The sequence below is a fragment of the Mycteria americana genome, chromosome 4 (genome assembly GCF_035582795.1).
Source record: "Mycteria americana isolate JAX WOST 10 ecotype Jacksonville Zoo and Gardens chromosome 4, USCA_MyAme_1.0, whole genome shotgun sequence".
NCBI lineage: Eukaryota > Metazoa > Chordata > Aves > Ciconiiformes > Ciconiidae > Mycteria > Mycteria americana.
In genome coordinates, this window is record NC_134368.1 from 30,421,599 (window position 1) to 30,444,860 (window position 23,262).

The following is a 23,262-nucleotide window of genomic DNA, read 5'->3' on the forward strand; positions in this document are numbered from 1 at the left end:
CTCTGCTGGTCAGTTGCTAATATGATGCTGTATTTGTGTTCCAAACAAGTGTTGTAACGAGAAGTTTAGTGATCAAATCTCCCTATGTTTACACTGTAGAATCACTTGGAAATTCTGCAGATTCTATTGAATCAATGTTACAGGCAATGTCACATTTTACAAACTTCTAATATGTAATCTGTCTTAGTTCTAGGAGCACTTTGATGCTCCTCTTGTCCAGTCATTCTGCTGTTAATGCTTTCATTAATCCATCCTCTGGCTTGATGCCAAGCTTTTTATTTTAAGGTTTTTTATTTATTCTCCTCGCTGCTTAACAACTGTCATGTATTGTTGACATCTCTGCAACCTTTTTTGTCAGCTTTTCCCATGAGCAGCTTCATGCTGTATTTGATATCGCTGTCAGTGGAAAGACCTTCTTGGATAATCCAGAAAGGAATCAAATCCACTTCACATCTGCAGTGAGGCACATAATAATCTTCTTAGACATCCCCTATAAGGAATGGCTTCAAAATACAACCTGAAAGCCACTGCTTCCTCTCTACCCTGTTTAGGATGTCACATGCCTGTCATTACTTGTCCCTTCTCTCACTCCTCATACGCTTGGTGGATCTACCTTCTAAAATGATAATAAAAGCTATGTGAAGGACCATCATCTTTATGTACAGCATCTGTCAGAGGACTCAACTTCGGTCTCTATGTAAAAAAAGTTTATTTAGTGGAAAAAAGCATAGTTCATGCAAATTCACTAAATGTGATTTTGTTTTACTTTCCTGATTGTCGACTGTTACTGACCTATGCTAATCAGTTTGAAAAGCTGGTGAAATACCATTTAATTAAGATGATGGATTACTTTAAGTATTCTGTTTAGTGATACATTATGCATACTTTGAAAATATTTCTCACACTCATGAAGAATTGTGCTGAAGCTTTGGCATTATCAAAGAACTGTTGAATAGTCTTTTTGTCATTCTTTTTGCTGTAAGAATCAGTTGTCGTTCACTGCTAGCTGTCTACTAAAATTCAGTAGTAATTCCTGAGTATATGATAAGAATTCTTGCTGTTGCATTAATAGCATTGAGTAAAATAGATATATCGTAGAAAAATAAATTGTTAGTGGAGTACATTTGCATGTGCACCTTGTTGCACAGGCAACGTGTTGTATTGTAAGTCCAAGCCTCTAAATGGATTTTCACTGGCTTATTAACCTTTCCCAGAAAGGACTTGATACAAGACCTATATTTTATATACTAACTCAGATACAGAGTATTTGAATTCAGATATTGGTTATACTGATAATTTAGATAATGTTTGTAAAAAGAGGAAGGCTATAAATTGTTATAGTTGTCTTGTTTAAGTTACATAGCAGCACCTTAATCTCTTTGATGTTGGGGGTTGGCTGACCCTATCTTTTTTTTTTTTTCCCCATCAGCCAGTAGATCGGGGATGTGACCATATCTTTAGGTGAATTCTAATTCAATGGACTTGGTTAAAAAGAAGAGTTTAAAAGAAACATTAAGATGCTCTGCGCTCAGAATTTCATCATTGAAAGCTAATATACACTTTGAATCTATTTAAAGACTGTATCACACTAGAATCCTGTATTATTCAATGTGTTCTTTCAGGGATGGGAGTTAGGTTCATGGGTTTCTGAAGCAGCTAAATTTCTTCTTAACAAATATGTTTTCCTCCATTTCTTTTGATTTGACTGATACAATGCTTAGAGCCTTACTAGTATTACTTATATATTACCAGATAAATAAATATTTGTAGTAAGCAAATGGGTCATCAGTTATGATATCAAAAACACATGAAAAAGAGGACATCTGAATTCCTGTTTCTCATTGCTGCTTGATTGGCTGTATTCATTATACATTCCATATTGTTTGAATTTTCACATGAAGTAATTTCCTGTTTTTAATTTCAGTTATACTGTAACTTAAGCTTGAAAGTAACTTCTGTATTTTATTTTCCAGTACCTTCTTCAAGTAAATTCCGCTCACCTGCAGCACCATCTCCCCTAGCTCTCCGACAACCAGTGAAAGCATTTGGTAACCATGGACCTGGTTCAGTTGCTTCTCCAGAAGCCACACAGCTGACACACAGTAGTTCTTCACCAGGGCCTCTTGCAGCCCAGAGTTCAGGCTTGCCAAGCCCTGCTAGCAGTATTAACAGTACTACTCTGACCAGACCGGCAGGGACAGCAGGGATGAGGAGTGGTTTGCCCAGACCCAGTGCCCCTTCTACAGGGGGCATCCCAGTGCCTCGTAGCAAACTTGCACAGCCTGTTCGCAGGTGAGTATGTAACAGGCAGTCTTAGTTTGAAGTTTTCAATAATGAATCTTGTACCTTGTGTATTTGTGCTGCAATTCTTATTTTGGTCTCTAGGTATTTAGAATGGAAATGGAGACCTCCATGTGAAGTATGTGACTGTTTTTCCAAAACAGATTTCAAGCAAAACCGAGAAAAAAAGGTTCTGGAATTAGAGAGTGAAAGTGAAGGAGTGAAAGTGAAATGAATAATGAAAGATACTGAACTAAGTAAATAAAGTGTCTTAGTCTGGGTTGAATTTGTCTGCATGTGGTAAAAAGTCATCAAAATATAGCTGGCAAGTGAAAATTCATTTGTAGCACTGAGTGACATGTTCTGAAGTCAGAACTATTGCTGTTCCTTTTCTAATCCATATGTCAATCAGTGGTACCACGGCGAGAACGGTTTCTCTCCTTGGGCAGCTAGAAGCTTTAGGAAGGAAGACACATGAGGACAGAGGAGACATCCATAGCATTTGCTAAATTTAACATAAAAATAAATGCAGCATTTTCAGCTCAAACATAACCTCTGTGCTAGCACCCAGCTGTAGAAGTTGCTTAATGTCAGAGCGTTTTGGAGAACAACCACAAGAGAGACTAAATATTAACTGGAAAGGCTACATGGACAATTTGTCTTCAGGAGAATCAGAAGGAAGTGGTGCGTAAGTCAGAATATGTGCCTTTAAATTCATGCTAATGTGGATTTTCACTGAAGGCAAAGTGGAGGAATTCTGTTCTGCACTCCAAGTCTGCACTGTCAGCAGTATGAAACTTTGTGTAATAAAAAGCAGTTGTTTTTGACAGGAAGTTCTTAATAGTAGCGAAGTGTGGTTGTCCAAATCACAATTTGTCTTATAGAAAAGTGTTTCACTTATTAAACTTTCACAGCTTTTTTTTTGCAAGTTTACGTACATAATGCAGTATTTGTACACAATGCAATAATGAAGTATCTATGAATGTCAAGATTTTGATGTAAGCAAAATGCAGTACTCTAAACAAGGATTTCCCTGTTTATACATCAGTGAAAAAAATGGCCTATTTTTAGATGGCAGCAGATTAAGGTTGTATTCTAACAGAGTATAACAGCAAAAAGTTTTCTGTCTACTTATGCAGATGTTTTTCTGACGTGGTAGTTGCCAAGATACAACACACAGAACCTGAAACTGAAAATACTTTGGGGTTTATCTTAAGTAAACTATATTGCAGAGAAGTAAATAAGTGAAGTGTATATTTCAGTTATTTGTAAAATGTTTAAATTCTTATGTATTGTAGATGGAGACTTCAGCAGTTATGTATGAAACTGAAAAATATCTCATTTTATTTTAGATCATTACCCACTCCCAAAACCTATGGCAACGTGAAAGACGAGAGTTGGAAAGATGGCTGCTACTGAACTGCAAAGCTTAATGCAAAGTTCCAGTGCTCATGGATGCTTCCTCACCAGGCTAAGACAGCTTGATTATACAAACTGTTCAGATGTGACTTTTGGGATTTGTAAAAATTCCAGACCTCTCTGTCTCTAATTAGCACAAACTGGCAGAGATTATAAAGCAGCACTTTAATGACATCTAACATCAGATGTTTGGTGATCATACAATCACTTCTACATTAAATTGCTATCAGTTCTGGGTTTTTTTTCTTGCTTGCTAAAAATGTATCAATATGAGCATTTATGACAGTGGCCAATGTCTGGGCAAAAACCTAACGAATGCCAAAGAAATGCCCATCTTGAAAAACAGCAAGTATAACAGTCAACTTACATTGTCCAAAACTTCATTTTCAGCCTGTTTTAATTCAGCAGAAAGATTGGTGAATATGTACTATTGAAACAAGACTATGTTAATCAGAGCTAACATTCTGATTGCAGACTGCTACAGTGCTAGTGAAACATTGCTTTTAACAATTGTATGAGATTCTCATTGGGGAAAGTGGTACGTACATCCTTCAGAAAGAATCAGAAGTTACTCTGAGGATTAGGCAGAACAGTTAGCAGCCATGGCTTTTATTAACATTAAAGGTTTGAATGTAGCAGACACACACAAATGCAATAGTATAGATTGCATCTTTCCTATGTTGATTTATCAGCTTTACATGCTCTTATATGTTTGATTGCCAAAAGGGCTTAGTATCAGTTGTACAATCTTTCTAATCTTAAAAGTTCCTTCCTGGCTCAGGAAAGATGGCCTTTGCTATTGTAGCCACATTTTTATCACATGGCTCACTATTTGGGAAAAACTTTTTTTACAGCAGGTTTCCTTAAAAAGGAAAGAGCAAGTTGTAATGTTAATTTGTTCTAATACCATACCACTATGCTTGCAGCCTGGAGCAACTGTAAATGCTGATAGTTAAGGAGAAGGAAACACAACTATGCACTTGTAACATAAATTTTAAGGTAATGAGTTGACTCTTGATGCCAAATGATATTCATTTAGGTGATGTTCCATGGTATGAGGGAGTTTTCTGTATCCTATTTTTTTACTTTCATCCATTTCTTAAATTGGTTTATTTTAAATTGTAAATATTTTTACAGAAGATATTGCCCATGTAAGTGTGTTTAAATATGTACTTTGCCTTACATATGTGTATCTTACATTACTGGTAACAGAGTATGAAATCTGCTATGTCTGTTTACAAGCTATTAAATTCCTCTGGTGGCTCTGACTTTATTCTAACACATTTTGCTCAGAACAACTCACTCATTAGCGTTTGAACCTTTGTTTTCTGTTTTGGAAGACATCATGCAAACATTTGTAACTAAAGTTGTATTGGGTGGGACTAGTTAAATGGAAGGGATTTTGTTTGAAGCTTTTTCAGTATTTTGGATGTACAGTTGATGAAGTAAGAGAATGTGAATGGTATATCCTTTGTGCAATGACTGACGAACACTACAAGTTGGATTGGATGGTAGGTAGCCTTCGACCCCATTAGTATCTGAGTTTGGAACTGCTGGTGTATTTTGACTCCCACCGCTAAGAGGATAACTAACCCTGAAATTCTAGCACTTGAATTTTAGGCCAGCATTAATATAGTCCTGGATGAAAAGCCATGCAATACTACTTGACTTGGAAGAAGCCAAATAGGAAGGAGTGGAGACTAATTTGCAGCTCTAATTACTCAAGCAAACTTTGGGTTGATGAATGACTTCACACTCCAGACCAAGATCTGTGCTGAGACTTCAAAGTCAGGGTATCAAATATACTGTAATTCAGTAAGATTTCAGCAGGGGTAAAGAAACTACCTTGCACCAGTAGACCAGTACATACCACTAATCTAGCCTGGTATCATTTGCTGGCACAGATAATGGATGTCAGTTAGTATCTGGTGTCACTATTAAGCAGAAGAGAGGACTAGATCAAATGCGCATACTCTCACTAAAGCTCGAATTTTAACATTTCAGCATTTTACAAAGCAATGCTGCAGTCCTCATTGAAAAAAGGTGAATTTTAATTGGTGGATTTTATCAAACACTTGATTGACTTTTAAATGTTGAAAGTCAGTTTAGATTATGATATTGGGGGTTTTACCATGGCTGCATCAAACTGTTGTGTACCTTTCCTTAAGTTAAGTAATTCATCACTTGGGTAAGTTCAGCTTAAGTTTTATAAGGATTCTTTTCTCTGCTGTTCTCCCCCTGAAATACAGCAAATGACTTCCTGAGAAGACAGACTGTCTGTTTACTAGAAAGCCTTTGTGCATTACCAGTTTATTGATATCAGGAAATCATGGGGCTCTGTGTTTAGAGATTTACTGCAGAAGTGTGGAAATATGGATTTGATAAACTAGTGCCTATGATTTACTTAACTTATGTTTGATATAGTAGTAAGGATTTTATGAATGTGGATTACTTTTTGTGCCAACAGCTTGGAATTGTTGTATGTGTGTAGGCAGAAGGACTTGTTCTGCTTCCAAAGTTATTTAATTTTTTTTTGTGTTTGAATGTTTTTGTAAGTGTTAAAAGTGTAAAAAAAAATATATAAAATATTCTTACCACAAAATACTTCCTGGATCGTTATTTTTATAACAAATGGTTTTTCAAAGCCTGTAGAAATCTAGAGGGTATTGGTTTAGGCCTTGGTTGGTTGCTTGGGTTGTTTTTCAAGAACCATATTCACTTTTCCAGAAGTTACCAACATCAGCTTCTGCCCCCTGTAATTTATGAACTGAGTACAATGCTGTATTTGGGTGAAATCTGCGATGCCATTGACAGACTGAGGTAGACTTGTGTTGTGCCTCTGCTCTGGAAGGACGATGCATAGTTCAGAGTTATGTGAAAAACTGTATTCTGAATTTTCATCCAGAGTGACTTGTTTGTGCAATTCTAAGTACATAAGCTGCCTTTCTATTTTTACAGGATTCATGCTCATGTCACCACATGAAACATTTTTCATTTTGAAAATTCTGGAATTTATACAGAAAACTGAGCAATGTGAAAAGTGTACCTAGTAAGCCTTCTTTGAATTGTTAAGTACACGTTTTGTGTAGCTCATATATGAATGCCTCTATCTTTTGGCTCACATACAAGCAAGAAGTTTGTTTTGAATTTGGTAACTCTCTGTAATCTGCATTTTGCTACAAAGCAACGTATCCAATAGTAATGTGAATGCCATCTTTTTCTTATCTTGGTATTAATAAAGTTAAGCCAGGTTTACTTCTATTTGGTGGCCACTTAATATTAAATCTGTTTAACAAAATTTAACCTGTGAGGCTTGCTATTAATTGTTTATCCCAGCGCAGTCCCCTATCTTGTAATTAAGCCAGTAGATTAAAATGTTTCCTCCTGGTTAGCTGACCTTCTTACGCAGAGCTGGCTTCACACCTACTGCTTCTAAAATGTGGTCCGCTCCCCCTTCCCTCATCGCTTTTTAGATCAGCAGTCGAACACCATTTACCCTGCTTCTCTTTTAGTAGGTTTCTGTAACAAAGTCTTCTATATTAAACTATTGTTTATATTCAGCATCATCATCATATTGCAAGACTCAAGATAGAAAATGTTGGGTTTACAGCTCTTTTATTCTGAGCAAGGTTATGACAGTGCCTTTGGTTTTCGGTATAGAAGTGCTAGGTCGTATTTTGTTTGATAGTGTGTTGCCCTCTAGGAGTCTGATTGCAATGGTGAAGAAGAATAAGTGATGAACATGTAGGGAGGCAGAAGGTTGAAGCTGCTTATGCTGCTCAAGTCTTGGGGTGGCTGCAAAGCGTACAGTTTTGATCATTCAAAGCTAATCTTTTAATAGAGGTATTTCTGAGAAAAACAGATGTGGGGAACTAATATGACAGCAGTATGTCTTAGTTGTCCCTCTCTTGATCTGTAAGAACAGGAGTAAACTTGAGATTTTATTTTTTACTTTTTAAGTAAAACCTGTGTGATGTGAGGTTGCTTCAATTTAAAAAACAAATCGAAGAACCCACCTGCTCTTGACTTGTGTATTGGCCGTTCTGTAGTAGGAGGCTGACACCCACAGGCAGGCAGTCTCTCTGTAGTAGTCTTGTTTCAGGTAGATGAGGCTGGGATTCGGGTGCTCTCTGGAGCACCTGTGTTTTACTCACAACTTCACAGTAAGGAAGATGCTCTCTGCTCAGAGTTGAAGAACTGAAAGGAGCAGATTCCATTAGACTCACTTTCCACAGGATTGTTTTATAATGGTATTTTCAGCCCTGGTATATCTCATGCAGTTGTACTGTGTGTCACTGTCCTCTTTACACTAAATGATAAACTCTGTTGCAACTACATTAAGGACTTAGAGGACACAAAACGTGACTAGTGATTAAACTGATTTGCAGATCTTCAGCAGGATTTAAAGGAACAGGTAGCTAAAATGATTCCTCACCAGCAAAGTGATTTTTCAACTTGGTGCATCATCCACACCTGTTACAAACAGTGGATGACAGGGGGAAAAAAAAATTATGAGCTTTGGAGGCTGGAAAGACTGAGATTCTTCTCTATGTAGTGTGTCACTCACAAAACTGGACTGCGTCTTTCAGAAGACTAAGACTAAGCAAAAGATACTTTTGCTGTTGTAAGCTGAGCTCCTGTTATCAACATAAACATAGATAATCGTATGTAACTCCATTTTCTTTTGGAAAATGCTTTTAATATCTGACAAAGCTTAAAAGAGAATGGCTTGTGATGCCTTCTCTCCCAGTCTGTTCAGCCCTCCTTGCTGCTTTTAAATTATCCCTGAAAGCTTACTTCTGTTGTCAGCTACAGCAAGTAAGATTCAAAAAACAAGGGATGAGTGGTACGTGCCTTATGGAGAAGGTGACTGTGCTGTCCATCCCCAGTGTTACTCAACTTTCAGTCATCCTGCACAACATGCGGAATACAAACTCTGAATTCTTCTGTTCTTTTCCCTTTTCCTTGCCATGATTTTCTTGAGACTGTAGCCAAAATTGCAGCTTTTCACAAAACTGCTGTTTAAAAACCTTGCTAGTACAAATGACTTGGTCCGATGTCAGACAAGCTACTCCCCTCACCCAGCACATGGTCTCGAGAAGCCTGACACCGGCTACCTCCGTGTTCCTCCAGCAGCAAGAGGAGAACCAGGTGAACACCTGCCACCCTGGCCAGCTAAACCTCACAGTCAGTTTGGGAGATACTTAGTGTAATGTATTTCTCAAGCTTTCTTACAGCTATGTCCATTGACGGAAATGAACGGAATCAATTCTCATGTGAATGATAGCTCGTTTCTGAAGGCACCAGCATTTCTTGGTCTGACATAGCTATTTTCTTGCTAAAAGTATTTGGTGAAATTAGTCAAGTAGTACACTTTTCTGTTGGTTTCTACATAAGGTTGCTTTTTTGTGTTCAAGGAAGGAGCATTCATAGAGCAATTCAACTAGTTTCTTTCTGTAAGGACAGCTAATGTCTTCAAAAACATTCAAGTGGTCCATGTTAGGGTTTGGGTTTTCTTTGCATGAAAACTCTCTATATAGTAACAGGAAGATGAATAAGGACATTCGTGTTCCATGTTGTTCCTGCCTCTGTCCTGCCCAAGAAAAAAAAAGGGCCTATTAATATGGGAGTAGGTCAGCAATGACTTGACTTGGGACTCTGCATGGCCTTAGCTGCTTAAAGCCACATAGGTGAATGAGAAACGTCTGGGTTGTGACATGACGGTGGTGGGATTGTGGTCAGGGGGACGGGCACGCTGGGCTTTCTGTGGCCTCGTGCTCTTCCCAGGCATCCCGCCTTGGCCACGGACAGACAGATTGCTGGGCTGGACTAGGTGCCCCCTGCTCTAACCTCAGCATCACCGCACTTGCACTCACTCCTAGAAGTCTCCCATATTTGTCTCAAGGCCCTCTTTGCTTCCCTTCAGATGTTCGGCCAACAAATCTGTAGATCCCATTACAAAACCTTAGTTATCCAACTGATCCGTATTCACTGCCCTGTCATTTCACAGCTGCTACTGCTCTTGCGGTGCTCCAGATGGGTGCCAAAATGCTGATGGGGGAAAGCGATGCTGGACCAAGCTCTGGATTACAAGGAGTTTGGTTGGGTAAAGGGCTGAGGGTAAGGCCAGCTGCACTGGTACATGCCGAGTTAAAGGAGCACTACATAATCTTTCTTCTTCAAGCAGAGCTGTTTGTCTTAATGAAGATCAGCAGGACAGGAGTATCTTGTGCCATCTTAAATATATCTTCATCACTCTCCTCCTTTAGAAATGAAATTTTATTGAGGCACATGCTGCTGTTTTGCGTCCCCTCTCAAAGAAAAGGGAGTGGGGGAGATCTGGCAAACCCTCAGCTCTTTATGCTCTGCCTCAGCTCCTGTCTTAACTTCAAATTTCTCAGCTCTACGGTTGTCCATTTACCCCTACATTTACTCACCCAACCACTGAGCCCAGAGCAAGGTTATATTGTTTCTGTTCATCCATTTCCCCGCTGGGCTAATGCAGACATAAACCCACTGTTAATGCTGCTTCAACTGACCTGTCTGCAAAGGAGTTATGAAAACCTTGTCCTGATTCTTGTCCTTTTAAAGCTGTGCCTGGATGTCGGTGACAGCAATGTGGCGTCACCACCGTCACTCAGCCTCAGGAGCAGCCCAGAGCAGCCCCTCTGTCCATGCCCAGCCTTGCTGGCAGGAACCGGCAGCTCCTGAGGCACAGGACACCCCTGCCCGCACAGGCGGCTCAGGCAGCACGGTCACGGCCGCTACCCGAAACTCCTTGCAGAGGAGGCAGCTGTATAGCCACAGCAGCCATTGCTAACACGCTGCACCGCTCCTCCCAGGTTGCTGGTGCAGAGCCAGCGCTGCTCAGTCAGTGCACGCAGCCCTCCTGAATACCTGTGGGAGCAAAAAAAAAAATTCATTATGGTGCAAGACTGGGCTATAGGAGACCCTCAGTCAGTTCCCTGCTCTGCCATACACTTTCGAGGATGCCTCCTTTTCTTGTGGCTCAGTTCATCATCACTGAAAGTAAGTACCAGTCTTCATAACCTGCGTGCTGGGAGCGAGGGGCTGGTGCGCTGCTATTTAGAGGAAAGGGTCGGCCAGCCGGTTCATATCTTGTCTGTGACAGTGGGATAAGTTAAGAACGGAAATTTGGTTGACCTCGGTTTATGAGCCCAAATGTCAGAGAGCAGATAATGTCTACTGTAAATGTCAGAGTCGAGGGATTTTTCTTTTCCCTTTACAAAAAAAAAAATCAAGAAAGATTTAGTTGCTGTATTTATGCTGCCATTCACACAGGCTCAGCTCCACTGAGCATGACTGGTATTGCCCAGGTACCCAACCATACTGTGGGAATATTAAAAGGGACTTGCTTAAAGGCGTGGGTCTGGTAAAGAACCCAAGCCCAGCTCAGCCCTCTCCTTCAGCAGCAAAGCAGCTTTCGGTAACACAAGGCTCTGCTAAGGGCTGGCAAATTCAGGTTACTTTCTCCTGAGCAGAACACAGGGATTTAATCGATACCTGGTGGGCCTCTCACCAGGGTTTATCTCCACATGAAAATTTGCCCAGGGCAGTGAAGTACAGCCCTCTGCAGGCACTTGCACCGCCCAACCATCAGTGCCAGCCTTCCTGCCCAATGGCACACTGTCACTAGAAAACATGGAAAACTCCTTTTCCAAAAAAACCCCCAAAACAAACAAACAAAAAAACCCCCCACCACCTTGCAACCTACTGCTCAAGGCTTGCTACTGTGTAGTAGGCTCTACTGATTTCTAACCCTTATTTTCCCACCTTGACAGAGGTGCCACGTCAGCTTAGGCTCCTTTCCCTGGGCTGAGTGCCTCAACGGTAGCACTGAAGTACAAAAAATAAGTGGCTCTCATTGCAGGGCTCAGACCTCTGCGGGGCCTGGGCTCAGCCCATCTCGCCCACTCCTCGCCCAGGCCATTTTTCTGTGCTGCCCACCCCCCTCAAAGTCTCTCAAGTTTTTTTCATTAGCAGATTCTTTCTATCACCGTGTTCCCACTCACTGCATCCGCCTTATTATGAAGCTAATTAAATAACATTAATTACCACAGCAAATCACTGAAATCTGGCTACCAGTAACCTCATTTCAAAAGTCAAACAAACAGGTAGGTGACATTTATAGCCCATTTACACACTCTGTTTTTAGCCCTTCTATTTTACTGTCTTTCCTCCCTGCTTTTTAAACTCATAAATATTGCTGGGTTTTCTTTTTTTTCTCTCTTTGCTTCCTTCCCAGGACTCTCCAGACACTAGAGGGAGGTCTTGCTGTCTCTGTGCTTTTCGCTCCAAAGCTCGGTCTAGTTCAGCTTCAATTCACCACATCGTCCTGAACTTAGACAGACTTGTTCATAAGGGCCTGAATGAATGTAACAACAGCTGCATTTATGCCAGGAAAGCCCCACGCTGAGGGAAGACCAAGCCGCGCACAGCTGGCCATAAAAACCACCCCTCGTACAGGTATGGGACTTTAAAAGAGAAGAGAGAAAATGCAGTGTATCTTTCCTGCACATCATCTTTCATTCTTACAGATGCCAGGCTACACCCCAGCTTATCAATGACTGCTCCAATGCCAGTTTTGCTACTTTACTCTTGCTGTCTAGATTTTATGATTTAGGACTTTTTATTTTTCATACATATCACGGAGTCCAAAATATCCCTGTTAGACTTTTTACTCAGTGTCAGGTGGATTTAAACCTCCTGAAATGTTTCAAGATTTGAGACATATTTTCCCACTGGTCTGGCTTTTTCCCACTAAACGTGTAGCATCACACAGCATCATCTCAGGACTGCAGGAGGTAAAAAGGCTTGTATTGAGCTACTCACAGCTGGCGCGGATCACCCAAGAAATACACCCCTCTCTCCTCTTCCACGGCGGGTCCACCTGCAGTTAACGCAGCCCTCGAGTACAGCCTGTCTCCAGAGCAGGCAGAGCCCACCTCCAGAGCAGCTCCTCTGAACAACCTGAGTGTAGCAATGAGCCACCAGCTCCCACCGCCACCGGCACAGCTGTGACATTACAGGGGTAGAGCCCGTGTCGCACAGAGGCTGCTTCAGCCCTGGCGCAACAGCAGCGCCTGCAAACTGATGCCGGTACTACTCTGCAACGGGGAGGACGGGCCAGTCTCCTTTTCTGCAGAGCCTGGCTTCTCAGGGCTTCCAGATTTGGGCATCTGATCCAAGAAATCCACTGGGAAGCGCTCAGCTGCGACCTGCATTTTCACACAAGCGACAGTGGAATTTGCATTTGGTATATTAGCGCTCAGTACGCTGGTTGCCCAGCTGCTCTTACTGTTCATTGTACCCTTAAAATATTGAATTTTTGGTTACTTAAGGTCTTTCTAAAATCTGCCCCTTAGTTCTAAGATAATATATTTTATTATCTAGTAAAGGGTGAGATCCCTGCCAAAAAGCTCTTGAATTTGAAAAGAAAAGGACGAGGATGCTAACAGTGAGTGCCAGCGTGCTGCGGGGACAGGGAGCAGCCGTGGGCTGCGAGGCAGCCTCTCCTCCTGAAGGGACAAAAGTGCTGGGACGTCTTTGCTGTGCCACCGAATCAAAGGGTTTAAAGAAGTCCTTGCAATGAAACCCCCATGCTTGGTTGTGGCTGCTTGCTGGAGGAGGGCAGCGAGTCGTCCTCGCTGCGGAGCTGCTCTGGGGGCAGAATTCGTACGTGTCCGTAGAGACTGAAGGTGATTGATTGCTCGTGGCTTACGGCACGTCCTACGGAGGGTTTCAGCAATACCGCTCAAATACTTCAAGAAACTACAAGTGAAAATTGATTCTGTGGATGTTTAGCAGTTGTGGAGACACAGAGATTTTTTTGTGATGAAGGGATCACGCTGTACGTGTTTACTCCTGGGGAGTAAGGTACGTGCTGGAACTCAGTGCACTTGTCTCCAGCGTGCAGCTTTGCCACCATTTCCAGTGTGATCTCAAGCAAATTGAATTAATCTCAATGTATTACTTCTCCAGCTGTACGTGAGCATGATAATGTAATGATCCTGTATCTTTGTGCTTGGTAATAAACCCTTTGGGGAATGGGGAAGGACAGAAACCCCTCCCCAGCTGGTTTTGCCTAGCACCTAGCATTTTGGGACCTGGTTTTGTTGGGCTTCTTGGTATCAGTTTGAAGCAATTTGCTTTGCGAGAAGGAGCGTCTGTATTTCCAACTCTGTTATCTCCCTGTCCATCCCCGGCTCCTGTCTTGCACGGGGCTCCCTTGCCTGGAGGGGTTTGGGCAGGGTTTGTTTGGGTGGACTTCCCTTCTGGGCCTGGGATTACTGCACAGTACCGCTCACACCTGGGTGGAAACGCTGAGCACCGGTACCTTACATACCTCTTTGGGTAGCTACTCCTATGGTCCCGGTTTGCATCGACTTCAGCAGCAAGACTGTCCTACTGAGAATTACTCAGCATTTAGGCTACCCATGTATATATGGGTAAAACATATGTTTCAAATATCTTATTTAGAAATTATATGTTAAAAAGTGTATTTGTAATAAATGTTATATATTTTTATTATTTAATTTATTATTTATTATAATATTATTTATTAATTTAATACATTAAAATAAATTTAATGATATTTCTAATCTTTTGCTTTCTGATATTATCATGGACTGAGCAAAGGTAAGGAGCTCTTAAGGTGCCCGTTTTGTACATGTTTATTCTGATTTTTTGTTTTTCTTGAATTCTTTTACCCTGAAATAAAGGGCCGAGGGCTTTTTATTCCTTCCTCCGACTACTCAGTCTTAAACAGCTCTGTCCAAAGCCTGTCATCTGGCAGGCAGCACGCAAGATGCTGCCAGCTTAATAAAATTCGCAAGCGGTTCAGGCCGCAGTCTTCATTTCTGGGCTGTGAACCCCTCCTGACATTCGCAGCTTGGCCAGATCCCCGTGATCCCCCAGGTGCTGCCAGCAGCTACGACCGCAAGCGCAGTTACACCACAGAGAGACCTGAAGTTTTATCAATACCGACGGGCGTCGCAGCGGAGGACAAGGAGCATTCGCACAAGGTACCAGAGAACTGGGGTAACCGGAGGCCGGGAGGAGCTTTGCGGGGTCACCCGGTCCCGCCGCGCCACCCCAAAGCAAAGTCAGGGGCTGCAGCTCACCCTGCCACAGAGCTGCCTGCCTGACCCTTCCTGGGAGACGGCCGCTGCCGCCCCAGGCTAGCTGGTCCCAGCCTTCAGCACCATTATTTTTGTTCGCCCCATCAGTATCTAATCCGAATCTCTCTGACAGCAGCGGAAACCCATGGTATCTCTGTGGACTTGTCGGGTTATTGTAAAGACACGAGTCTTTCAACTAGTGGCAGAGTGGCCGCCTCAGGCAGGAAGAAATATCCTTCTGGCTTCATACCCGCCATTTCTGCTTGTACACCCCAAAAAGGAAATAAAAGATCTTGTTGACTAAGACAGCCACGCTTTCATCTTCCTGGCAAATCAACAGGTATACAAAACCCAGGGCCCATCTTCCTCAGCTGCAGTGACATGCAAGTTCTACTGATACCATAGGTTCAAAATTGAAAAGATTCTTTAGGTTATTAAAAAAATCCCAGTTTATCATGGTTTTAAAAATGCACATAACATAGTGTGTCAAGGCTGTTTTCATGGGATTAATATACAATATTATCTAAGACAATTATTAAGAGATTCCTATTATGTTTGAGATTTAGTTCTTCCCATTTGTCTGAGATTTACTTTGTAGACAGCTTGAGATTTAATTTAGGTAATAGGGCACCTATTTTGGAGGGCTTGCTTATTCGTTGATCAGCATTACTGATATTAATTTTTATTATTCTGCAAAAATTTGGCAGCAGGAAAAGAAACATTTTTAACCTATGTTTGTACAGTTTCTAACACAAAACAGTCTTAGTCCACATCGAGGCACCTTCGATGCAGCGATACAAATGACAACTGAGTGCAAAGATTTTTTTTGCGTAACCTGAGATAGACTATCGATGCTATTAACTCTTATCTTTCCCATGGGGTTTACCATTAACATCCTTTTTAATATGAAGAAAGCTTTGGGGGGAGAGGGATGTAATTTGTCTTCGGGCTGTCTTTGTTCCAATTAAATGAATACTCTATAAAACAAACGCTGCTGTAGGTATTATTAAATTTACTTCTGCGTTTTGTGACATTTAAGCTGTGGGACAATACAGTTTTGGTGTCATTTACTCTGACCTGGCATTTTTTTGCAAAACCCCAAATACAGATTTTATAGGCACACAACCACAGTTGCGTGATCTACCTCCATTTTACCTCCCTTGATTTATGTCCCTAACCCTGACCAGGTTCCTGCATAGGAAATTAAGAGGGGGCTGGGAGCCTCCATGGGCAATGGAAGCCAATCGACCCAGCCGGATCTGGGCCTGCAACTGCACGTGCATCCGAAAGCTGCCGCATTTAGCAGATGGTGCGCACCCCATGGTTAGCGTGCCCTCTGGCCTCGATGACACCCCTGTCCCCCCACAGCCATCAGGGTCCCTCCGCACCTTCCCCCCGCTCCCGCAGATGCGGAACGGGCTGTTTGTGGCGCTCGCAGGAGGTAAATGAGGACTGCAACGGCCAGGACGTGCCTGGCTAAGGTACGGCTAAGACCGTCTGCCTGCGAGAGCCGAAGCGAGACCTGCGCCTGCGGTGCAGAATACCATTTGACTTTTAAAACTGAACCCAGTGCCTTCAGAGGCAGCCTCATCTCACCTCCTGTCCCTGCCTGCCTGGACAGGATGCTAATTTTGGCTCTTCTGGACCAAGGCATGCATTAGTCATCAGGTCATTTATTTTATTATGGCTTTTCATCTTAATCCTGATAATATTCCAACTCTAGAAAAAGATCAAATGGCAACAAAAGGGAACAGTTGTCTAAGGCAGAATTATTTCTTATTTGAATTTAGGTAAAGGTATCTCACATCAAGGCATTGTCCTGGTTTCGGCTGGGATAGAGTTTCCAGTTCTCTCAGAGGAAGAAGTATAATTGCTAATTGTTTCCATAAGGTGGTACCCGATGTACAGTAATGGTTTCAGTACAGCACTTAGATACCAAAATAAACCCAAGGTCTCTGTTTTAATAACAAATCTCGCAGGCAAAACATCACTAATCATAGCAGAGCACAGCAAACGGCAAAAACCAACACCCATTTTTTAACATGTACAGCAAAAAAATGAGCATGGTGCAGATCAGGTAAACCAGTATCAAGAACAGATGAATCAATATCGTGGCCCACAACTACTAACAGATCTAAATTCCTTGATACGCTCTGGTTAATCTGTTATTATCTCAAACCCTTATTGCCCCACGTTGGGTGCCAAAAAGGACTGTCGTGGTTTAGCCCCAGCCGGCAATTAGGCACCACCCAGCCGCTCACTCACCCTCCCCCCCCCCCCCCCCCCCGGTGGGATGGGGGAGAGAATTGGAAGAACAAAAGTAAGAAAACTTGTGGGTTGAGATAAGAAAAGTTTAATAATTGGAACAAAAAAAAAATCAATAATAATAAATTGTAATGAGAAGGAATACAACAAAAGAGCGAGAGAGGAAAAAAAACCCAGGAGAAAAAAAACCAACAGTGATACAACCGCTCACCACCCGCTGACTGATGCCCAGCCAGTCCCCGAGCACTGATTGCTGCCCCCCCGGCCAACTCCCCCAGTTTCTATACTGAGCATGATGCCATATGGTATGGAATAGCCCTTTGGGCAGTTGGGGTCAGCTGTCCTGGCTGTGCCCCCTCCCAGCTTCTTGTGCACCCGGCAGAGCACGGGAAGCTGAAAAGTCCTTGACCAGTGTAAACACCACTTAGCAACAACCCAAACATCAGTGTGTTATCAACATTATTCTCATACTAAATCCAAAACACAGCACTATGCCAGCTACTAGGAAGAAAATTAACTCTGTCCTAGCTGAAAACAGGACAGGCATTTAATTGCTTAAAGAAAAAAATTGCTGCTAGTAATTGTTTTACAGTTGTAGGGGTACAACTGCCTCAACAAATGACAGTCAGCAATCAATTTACAAAATTACTCTTCAGTGATCCCGATTTCATCTCCTTTCATGGCCCAGGAGCCTTTTTCTAATGGGATGGTTGGCAAAAGATCTCTTCATCTCATTTTTAAAAGGCAGATCACGCAGCCTTAAACACTTCATTCTAATTATGAATTATTGGAACATTGCAACCACCCGAGTCGTCATGCACTTGTTGATTAATGATCTCCAGACATCTTAAAAATAAACATGGGGGAACACCAAGTATAACTGGAGGGTTTTATCATAATAATTTCTGCCCTTGACTGCTAACCCAGAGCTTCAGTGAAAGGATCCATACCCAGCCGCTCAGAGAGACTGAACAGATAGCCGGGACATGAAGGAGACAGCACAGCCGAGTAATGAGGCTTGTGCTGTTTCCCTTCCACACCACTTCAATTTAATAAAATCTCGGAGGCTATGAGTGGCAGAGCACTGCTCCCAAGGGAGGCGTAAATACGGAGTAGAGCTGGACTGAAACAGGCATCATTTGGCAGAGGAATCGGAGGGAGAAGGGGACGGGATTCCCATGAACGGAGAAATCACAAAGGCAGCAGGGAAGAGGAGAGGCAGACGCAGCGCAGCGGAGGAGGGAGGAGGAGGAGGGTGCCTGGATGCCTTTGCCACCTGGGTCGAGGGAAGGGAAGGATGATCTGGTGGGATCCCAGCTGTAGAGGAGACAACAGGGACGCAGCGATGACTCCCGCCAAGGAGGGGAGGAAGGGACACGTATCTAATTTTCCCCACCCTGAAATGCAAACCCTGGGTCTGGTTGAGGACGCTGGCCGTGGGAGAAAAGATGCTGATTATTGTGGAGATTTACCGAGCAGGGTCGAGCTGCGGCGCCATGCTAAGGACAGGACAGAGGGGAGTTTAAGAAAAGCAAGCTTGGGACGAGGCGTGACAAGGCTGCCATGGGGCCAGGTGTCACGTTGAAGAGCAGCAGAGAAGCCTGGGAGGCAGGGAAGGCAGGTCTGTCCTAGCCCTCCTGCGCTACAGACAGCTGCGGGAGCAATGAACTAACGGGAAACCCACAGCTCGTGCGTGTTCTCCACCTACGTGATCCAACTGCCCTCCGCCTTCGTGTGAAACACAAGCGGTTTAGGGCAGGAGCAACGTCGATCGATCAGCACAACCTCACCAAGGCAGGTTCTGTCTGTCTGGCTGGAAAGGTTTCTTAGGAACAACTTAATGGCACAGATCTCAGTGCTTCATCTTATTTAAAAAATGTATTTGCTTGCCTGTTTAGTGAACCAGCTCCCAAACAATGTAAAATTTAAAAAAAAAATTAAAAGCCATGACTGCTAAGATCTTATAGTTGCTGGCCGCTGGCTCAGTGAAGGTGGGCTATGGGCTGGGGGTGGCAAAAGGTGCAAAGTCCCCTCTGTGCTGCTGCTCTTGCGAGCGGGAGCGGGAGCCAGGTATCAGAGAGGGACCTGGGTCAGCAAAGGACCAGCTGATGCGTCCTTCCTAGCACAAAGACAACCATGGAAGAACAAGCAAAATCACCAGTATCTCTGCACAATTATGCTCCAATTCCTAACTCTCCTAAGCCACAAAAATAACCGCTCTGGATTTCAGTTATGAATAAGAATGGGCATATATATTTCATGGATCTTACCACAAGTTTACGCTAAACTTCATGTAGGGGATCACGTGATACACCTTAAGGATTATTTTAATCCAAGACAACAACGGCAAAGACTTTTTTTCCCCCATGGAAAATGATTACTGTCCTATTAAGTCCTAAATTTGATTTTTATTTCTATCCATAACCTAGGTGCATAGCAAGTGAAGTAGAAACAAAGGAATTATATGTCCCATGAAAATCAGGAACTACTCCTGCTAGGTCTCACCTGAACATCACTTTCACAGCAGCATTTTGTCCCAGCCTCTTTAGTAGCCCCACCACTAAAAGGTACTGACCAAAAGTTCTCCATCCTCCAGGACTATCCTCCGGAGGCCTCTCTTCCTCTGCAAACGCCTGGCACAGCTCCACAAATCAGCCGGCACGGACATGCCGAGAGGCGAAGCATGACTTATGGGCGGATGACGCCATCCCGCAGCAGCTGAGCTCCACCGCTCCCCGCAGACCCGGGCACAGCACGTAATGAGGCAGGGCGGGAGGAGCGGGGAGCTGAAATGGAGACCGAGCTGAAATGGGAAGAGCGGGAAAAGCGGGGGTGCCTGCCCTTTGCTTTCTCACCCCCTCACCCCACTCCATCATCCTGCTTTTACGTAGTGCTCATAAACACAGCGTGCATGCACCTGAAGCGCAATGCGGTCGGGATTTAGGCTTCCAAGACTATGATTTACCTGTTCCTGCCTCATCCATAGCTGCTTGGGATTTGCAAACCAACCCTTCTTGCCCCAGGCTCCTAAGCCCACGGAGTGAGGGGCATAACGGCTGCGCACACCGAACCTCCTCTTGTCGCCCCAAATTCAGCAGAGCGCACGACACCCACAGCGACTTCCCTCGGGGGACACTGAAGGGACCTCATTGCATATATGCAATGACTGCAATTTTGTAATAATGCTGGGCTGTGCCAGATGCTTTTAGTCTCTGGCAGGAGAAGCGAGTGATTCAACCAACATCTCCACACACCGTGCCGGAGCAGTCACTAGCCGCATGAACAGCAAGGTCGTTTTGCTCATTTCTTACAGCACTGTCAAAATTCCTTACAAACCTATCCTCTATTTTTCACCTTTGTTTCCATTTAAATAAAGAGAAGGCACAAAAATTCCTGTCATAAAAGAGCAAACAAAATTCCTAGTGTATGAAGGACTACTCCAGACCGGTTTGTAGCACAGGTGCTCTCCTGTGGAAATCAAACCCCTCCTAAGAATAATATAAGGCAATATTATTTATAAGATACAAAATACAACAAGCTCGTATTTCAATGAGTCCTTTCCCTCCCTCTTCTTGCTCTCGCTATCTCTTATCCTCTCACCCATTTTTCAACAGAAGGATTAACAAGAAATAATTTGAGAATGATATATGATCAGTTTTATTTGCCAAGTCCTTTTATACTTGAATAGTCAACCTGTTGCTTCCAGTAATAGCAGGGCAGGCAGTATGCGTTCTCTTGCCCTCCACAAAAGAAAACAGAGAAGGAATTAGCCATTGATTGATATACATCGTGGTGCGCACTACGTGTGAGCCGGCTGCCTCGCAGCCAGATGCTGCAAAACTACTTAGCATCACTCCAGACTCCAGACTGTACTTTAACAATGACATATTGGGAAAGCCTGCAGCAAGTGAAAGAGACAAGAACCATGCTCAGCAGCAGATATAACATTTTTTCACTCTACACACCGGGTGTGAAAATATGCCAGGTGCTGCCTGCAGTGCCGGTACCTGCTGGACGGACAATTAGCGAAGCACATCAGCTGGGTTCAGACTTGGCTTTCTCTGAAGTCAGCAGTACTGCTCTTGTTTAAACTGAGAGTTAAGTTTGAATTTCAGCTGATAAATTTTAAGAAAAGTCTCAAGAGGTCTTGATTTGTTACGATGCATTCACAACATTTTCCTGTTAGAAACGCTATAGTTCAGTGTCCCTTGAAACTGAAGTTTCCGATGACTGGGTGGGCTCTGAAACAGGACACATCTGCTCCACTGTATCTAGGTTTACTGAACTCCTCCTATAACTGCCTATATGATATGTTATACGTTACGACACAAAAATATCTTCCCACGACCAGCCCTGTTCCAGCGGGGAGTTTGGGGAGTGATGCTCAGAGATAAAACAGGAGGCCTGGCCTGCGCCCTTCACACCTGCTCGATAAGCAGCTGCCTTGTGCTCCACACAACTGACCCAGCCTGGGCTCACCCACGGTGATCCCTTCTTGGTCCTGCCACAGGGAAACTGCATGGGCATTACTTACAAACCAGGGAGGGTATGATAAGCAAATGACCTGCATGTTGGGAAGCCAAATATTGGCTACACAAAGGATGGGATACGATACAGCAGCAGTAAGACTTCAAGAAACACAAGAAACACACTGCAAGCACTTTTCTGCATACTCAGACCTGAAAATTAAGTCCAGAGGATGCTGTTGGCTCAGAAAGCCAACCAGACACCATGGTGCCCTAGCCTAGCAGCACACAGAGCCCAAAAATATGAATGAACTAAAGCAATCTGGATCCTATTTGGTTCTTCAGCTCTGATGACTCATCTTCCCTGTGCTCTCCTCAAGCTAACGACAAGGAAACACAGGCAGAACAATATTAAACTTGGCATCATTTTGGCCAAGTTGCCGTATCCAGGATTTTGTCACTAGGTACTACTTGCACTTTTTGTGTCGCCTGTGCCCCAAGTAAGAATTAAAGGTTTAATAAGCAAATAGTCTGTTTTTCTCTTGAGTCACCAGTAATTTCTACTCGAATCCTGGGACAGCCTAAAATTTTACCCAAATAAATTTTTGAGAAACTTGCTGTCCGATGGAGCTTAAGGCGAGCAGTCGGTCAGGGCGGCTCCCGTGGGCTCTCTCCTTAAATGCGGTGCATCCTCCTTGAGCTGCGACCCGAGACGCTCCCTCCACACGGAGCAGAGCAGCAGGCTCAGGGTGGAAGCCAAGGGGCAGCCCCGGGGGATGCTACGTGCTGAGCCAGCCACCCCCACCCAGGAGCGGTGGTGTGAAGCAGTGGTTGCGAACCCTCTAAATCCTCTGGGTTGAAGAAGAAAAGATGGTTACGCTCCTGAGACACGGGCAGTAGTGGTGCCAAGTGCACAGAGTCACCAATGTCCATCCTGCTCTCGGCGGCTGCCCTCCTCTCTCTCGGGAGCTCCTGCCCTCCTGAGCCCAGCCTGGCATCCCATGCAGCATTTCGCTTTTGAAGGAACAGGGCGACACACAATTATTAAATGAAAAGTATGAAATAGGGGAAACATAAACTTTTTAAGCACGGTTTTATGACTGACAACACTGTAATCACTCTCGGATGTGATTTTTGGGTGATGGACAACATTTCTTACCCTGGTTTGAATACTTGTGTGCCTGCGAGCTTGTCTGCTTCCTCCGCGTGCATCGACTGCCCTATGAGGGTACTGCCTCTCCTTACAAGCTTCTGGGACCCCACCAGCAGAAAGCGGTGCCTCCCCGAACTCCGAAAAGAGCTTTTCATCCTTCCTCACCCATTCCTGCAGCCTCCACAGCAGCCGGCAACTTGCCGGGAGGGGGAACGGGCCCCCTCAGCAGAGGGGGACAGACGCTGCCCACCCACAGCGGGTGGCACCGCGACGCTGCCCGCCTTTTTGGTGCTGCCACCGCAGCCCCTCCGCCGGAGAAGCCGGGCCCTGCCCCGGCCCTCGGCAGGCTGCGCGGCTCCAGAGGCGGGCTGCCGGGGGCGGCGCCGGGCAGGGGGCTCCGGCCCTGAGCCCCCGCCGCCGCCTGCGCTTCCCTCCGCCGGGGCCGGGCGGCGCTGGCGGCCGGGCGCTGCCCGCCGTCGAGGCGGCAGCGAGACGCCGCCCACGCCGGGGGTGGCCCCGCGTGGGCCCGGGGCGGCGC

General features: G+C 44.1%; 1 protein-coding gene and 1 long non-coding RNA gene across 4 annotated transcripts in view; one reads left to right on the forward strand and one right to left on the reverse strand.

The window, feature by feature from the left end:
- SLAIN2 (SLAIN motif family member 2) overlaps positions 1–4,967 on the forward strand; it is a 35,303-nt gene extending 30,336 nt beyond the window's left edge. For all 3 annotated transcript variants that reach the window (XM_075500038.1, XM_075500039.1, XM_075500040.1), the window contains 2 exons: positions 1,974–2,292; positions 3,633–4,967. In XM_075500038.1, coding sequence (XP_075356153.1) covers positions 1,974–2,292; positions 3,633–3,699 — 386 coding nt within the window. In that variant the 3' untranslated portion in view covers positions 3,700–4,967. The remainder of the gene's footprint in view (positions 1–1,973; positions 2,293–3,632) is intronic.
- Positions 348–23,164, reverse strand: LOC142409045 (uncharacterized). The gene is made up of 3 exons (XR_012775492.1): positions 22,731–23,164; positions 7,716–10,596; positions 348–453 (listed from the first exon to the last, which is right to left on the reverse strand). It is a non-coding gene; the product is annotated as an uncharacterized LOC142409045 (long non-coding RNA).
- Between the last annotated feature and the right edge of the window lie 98 nt (positions 23,165–23,262).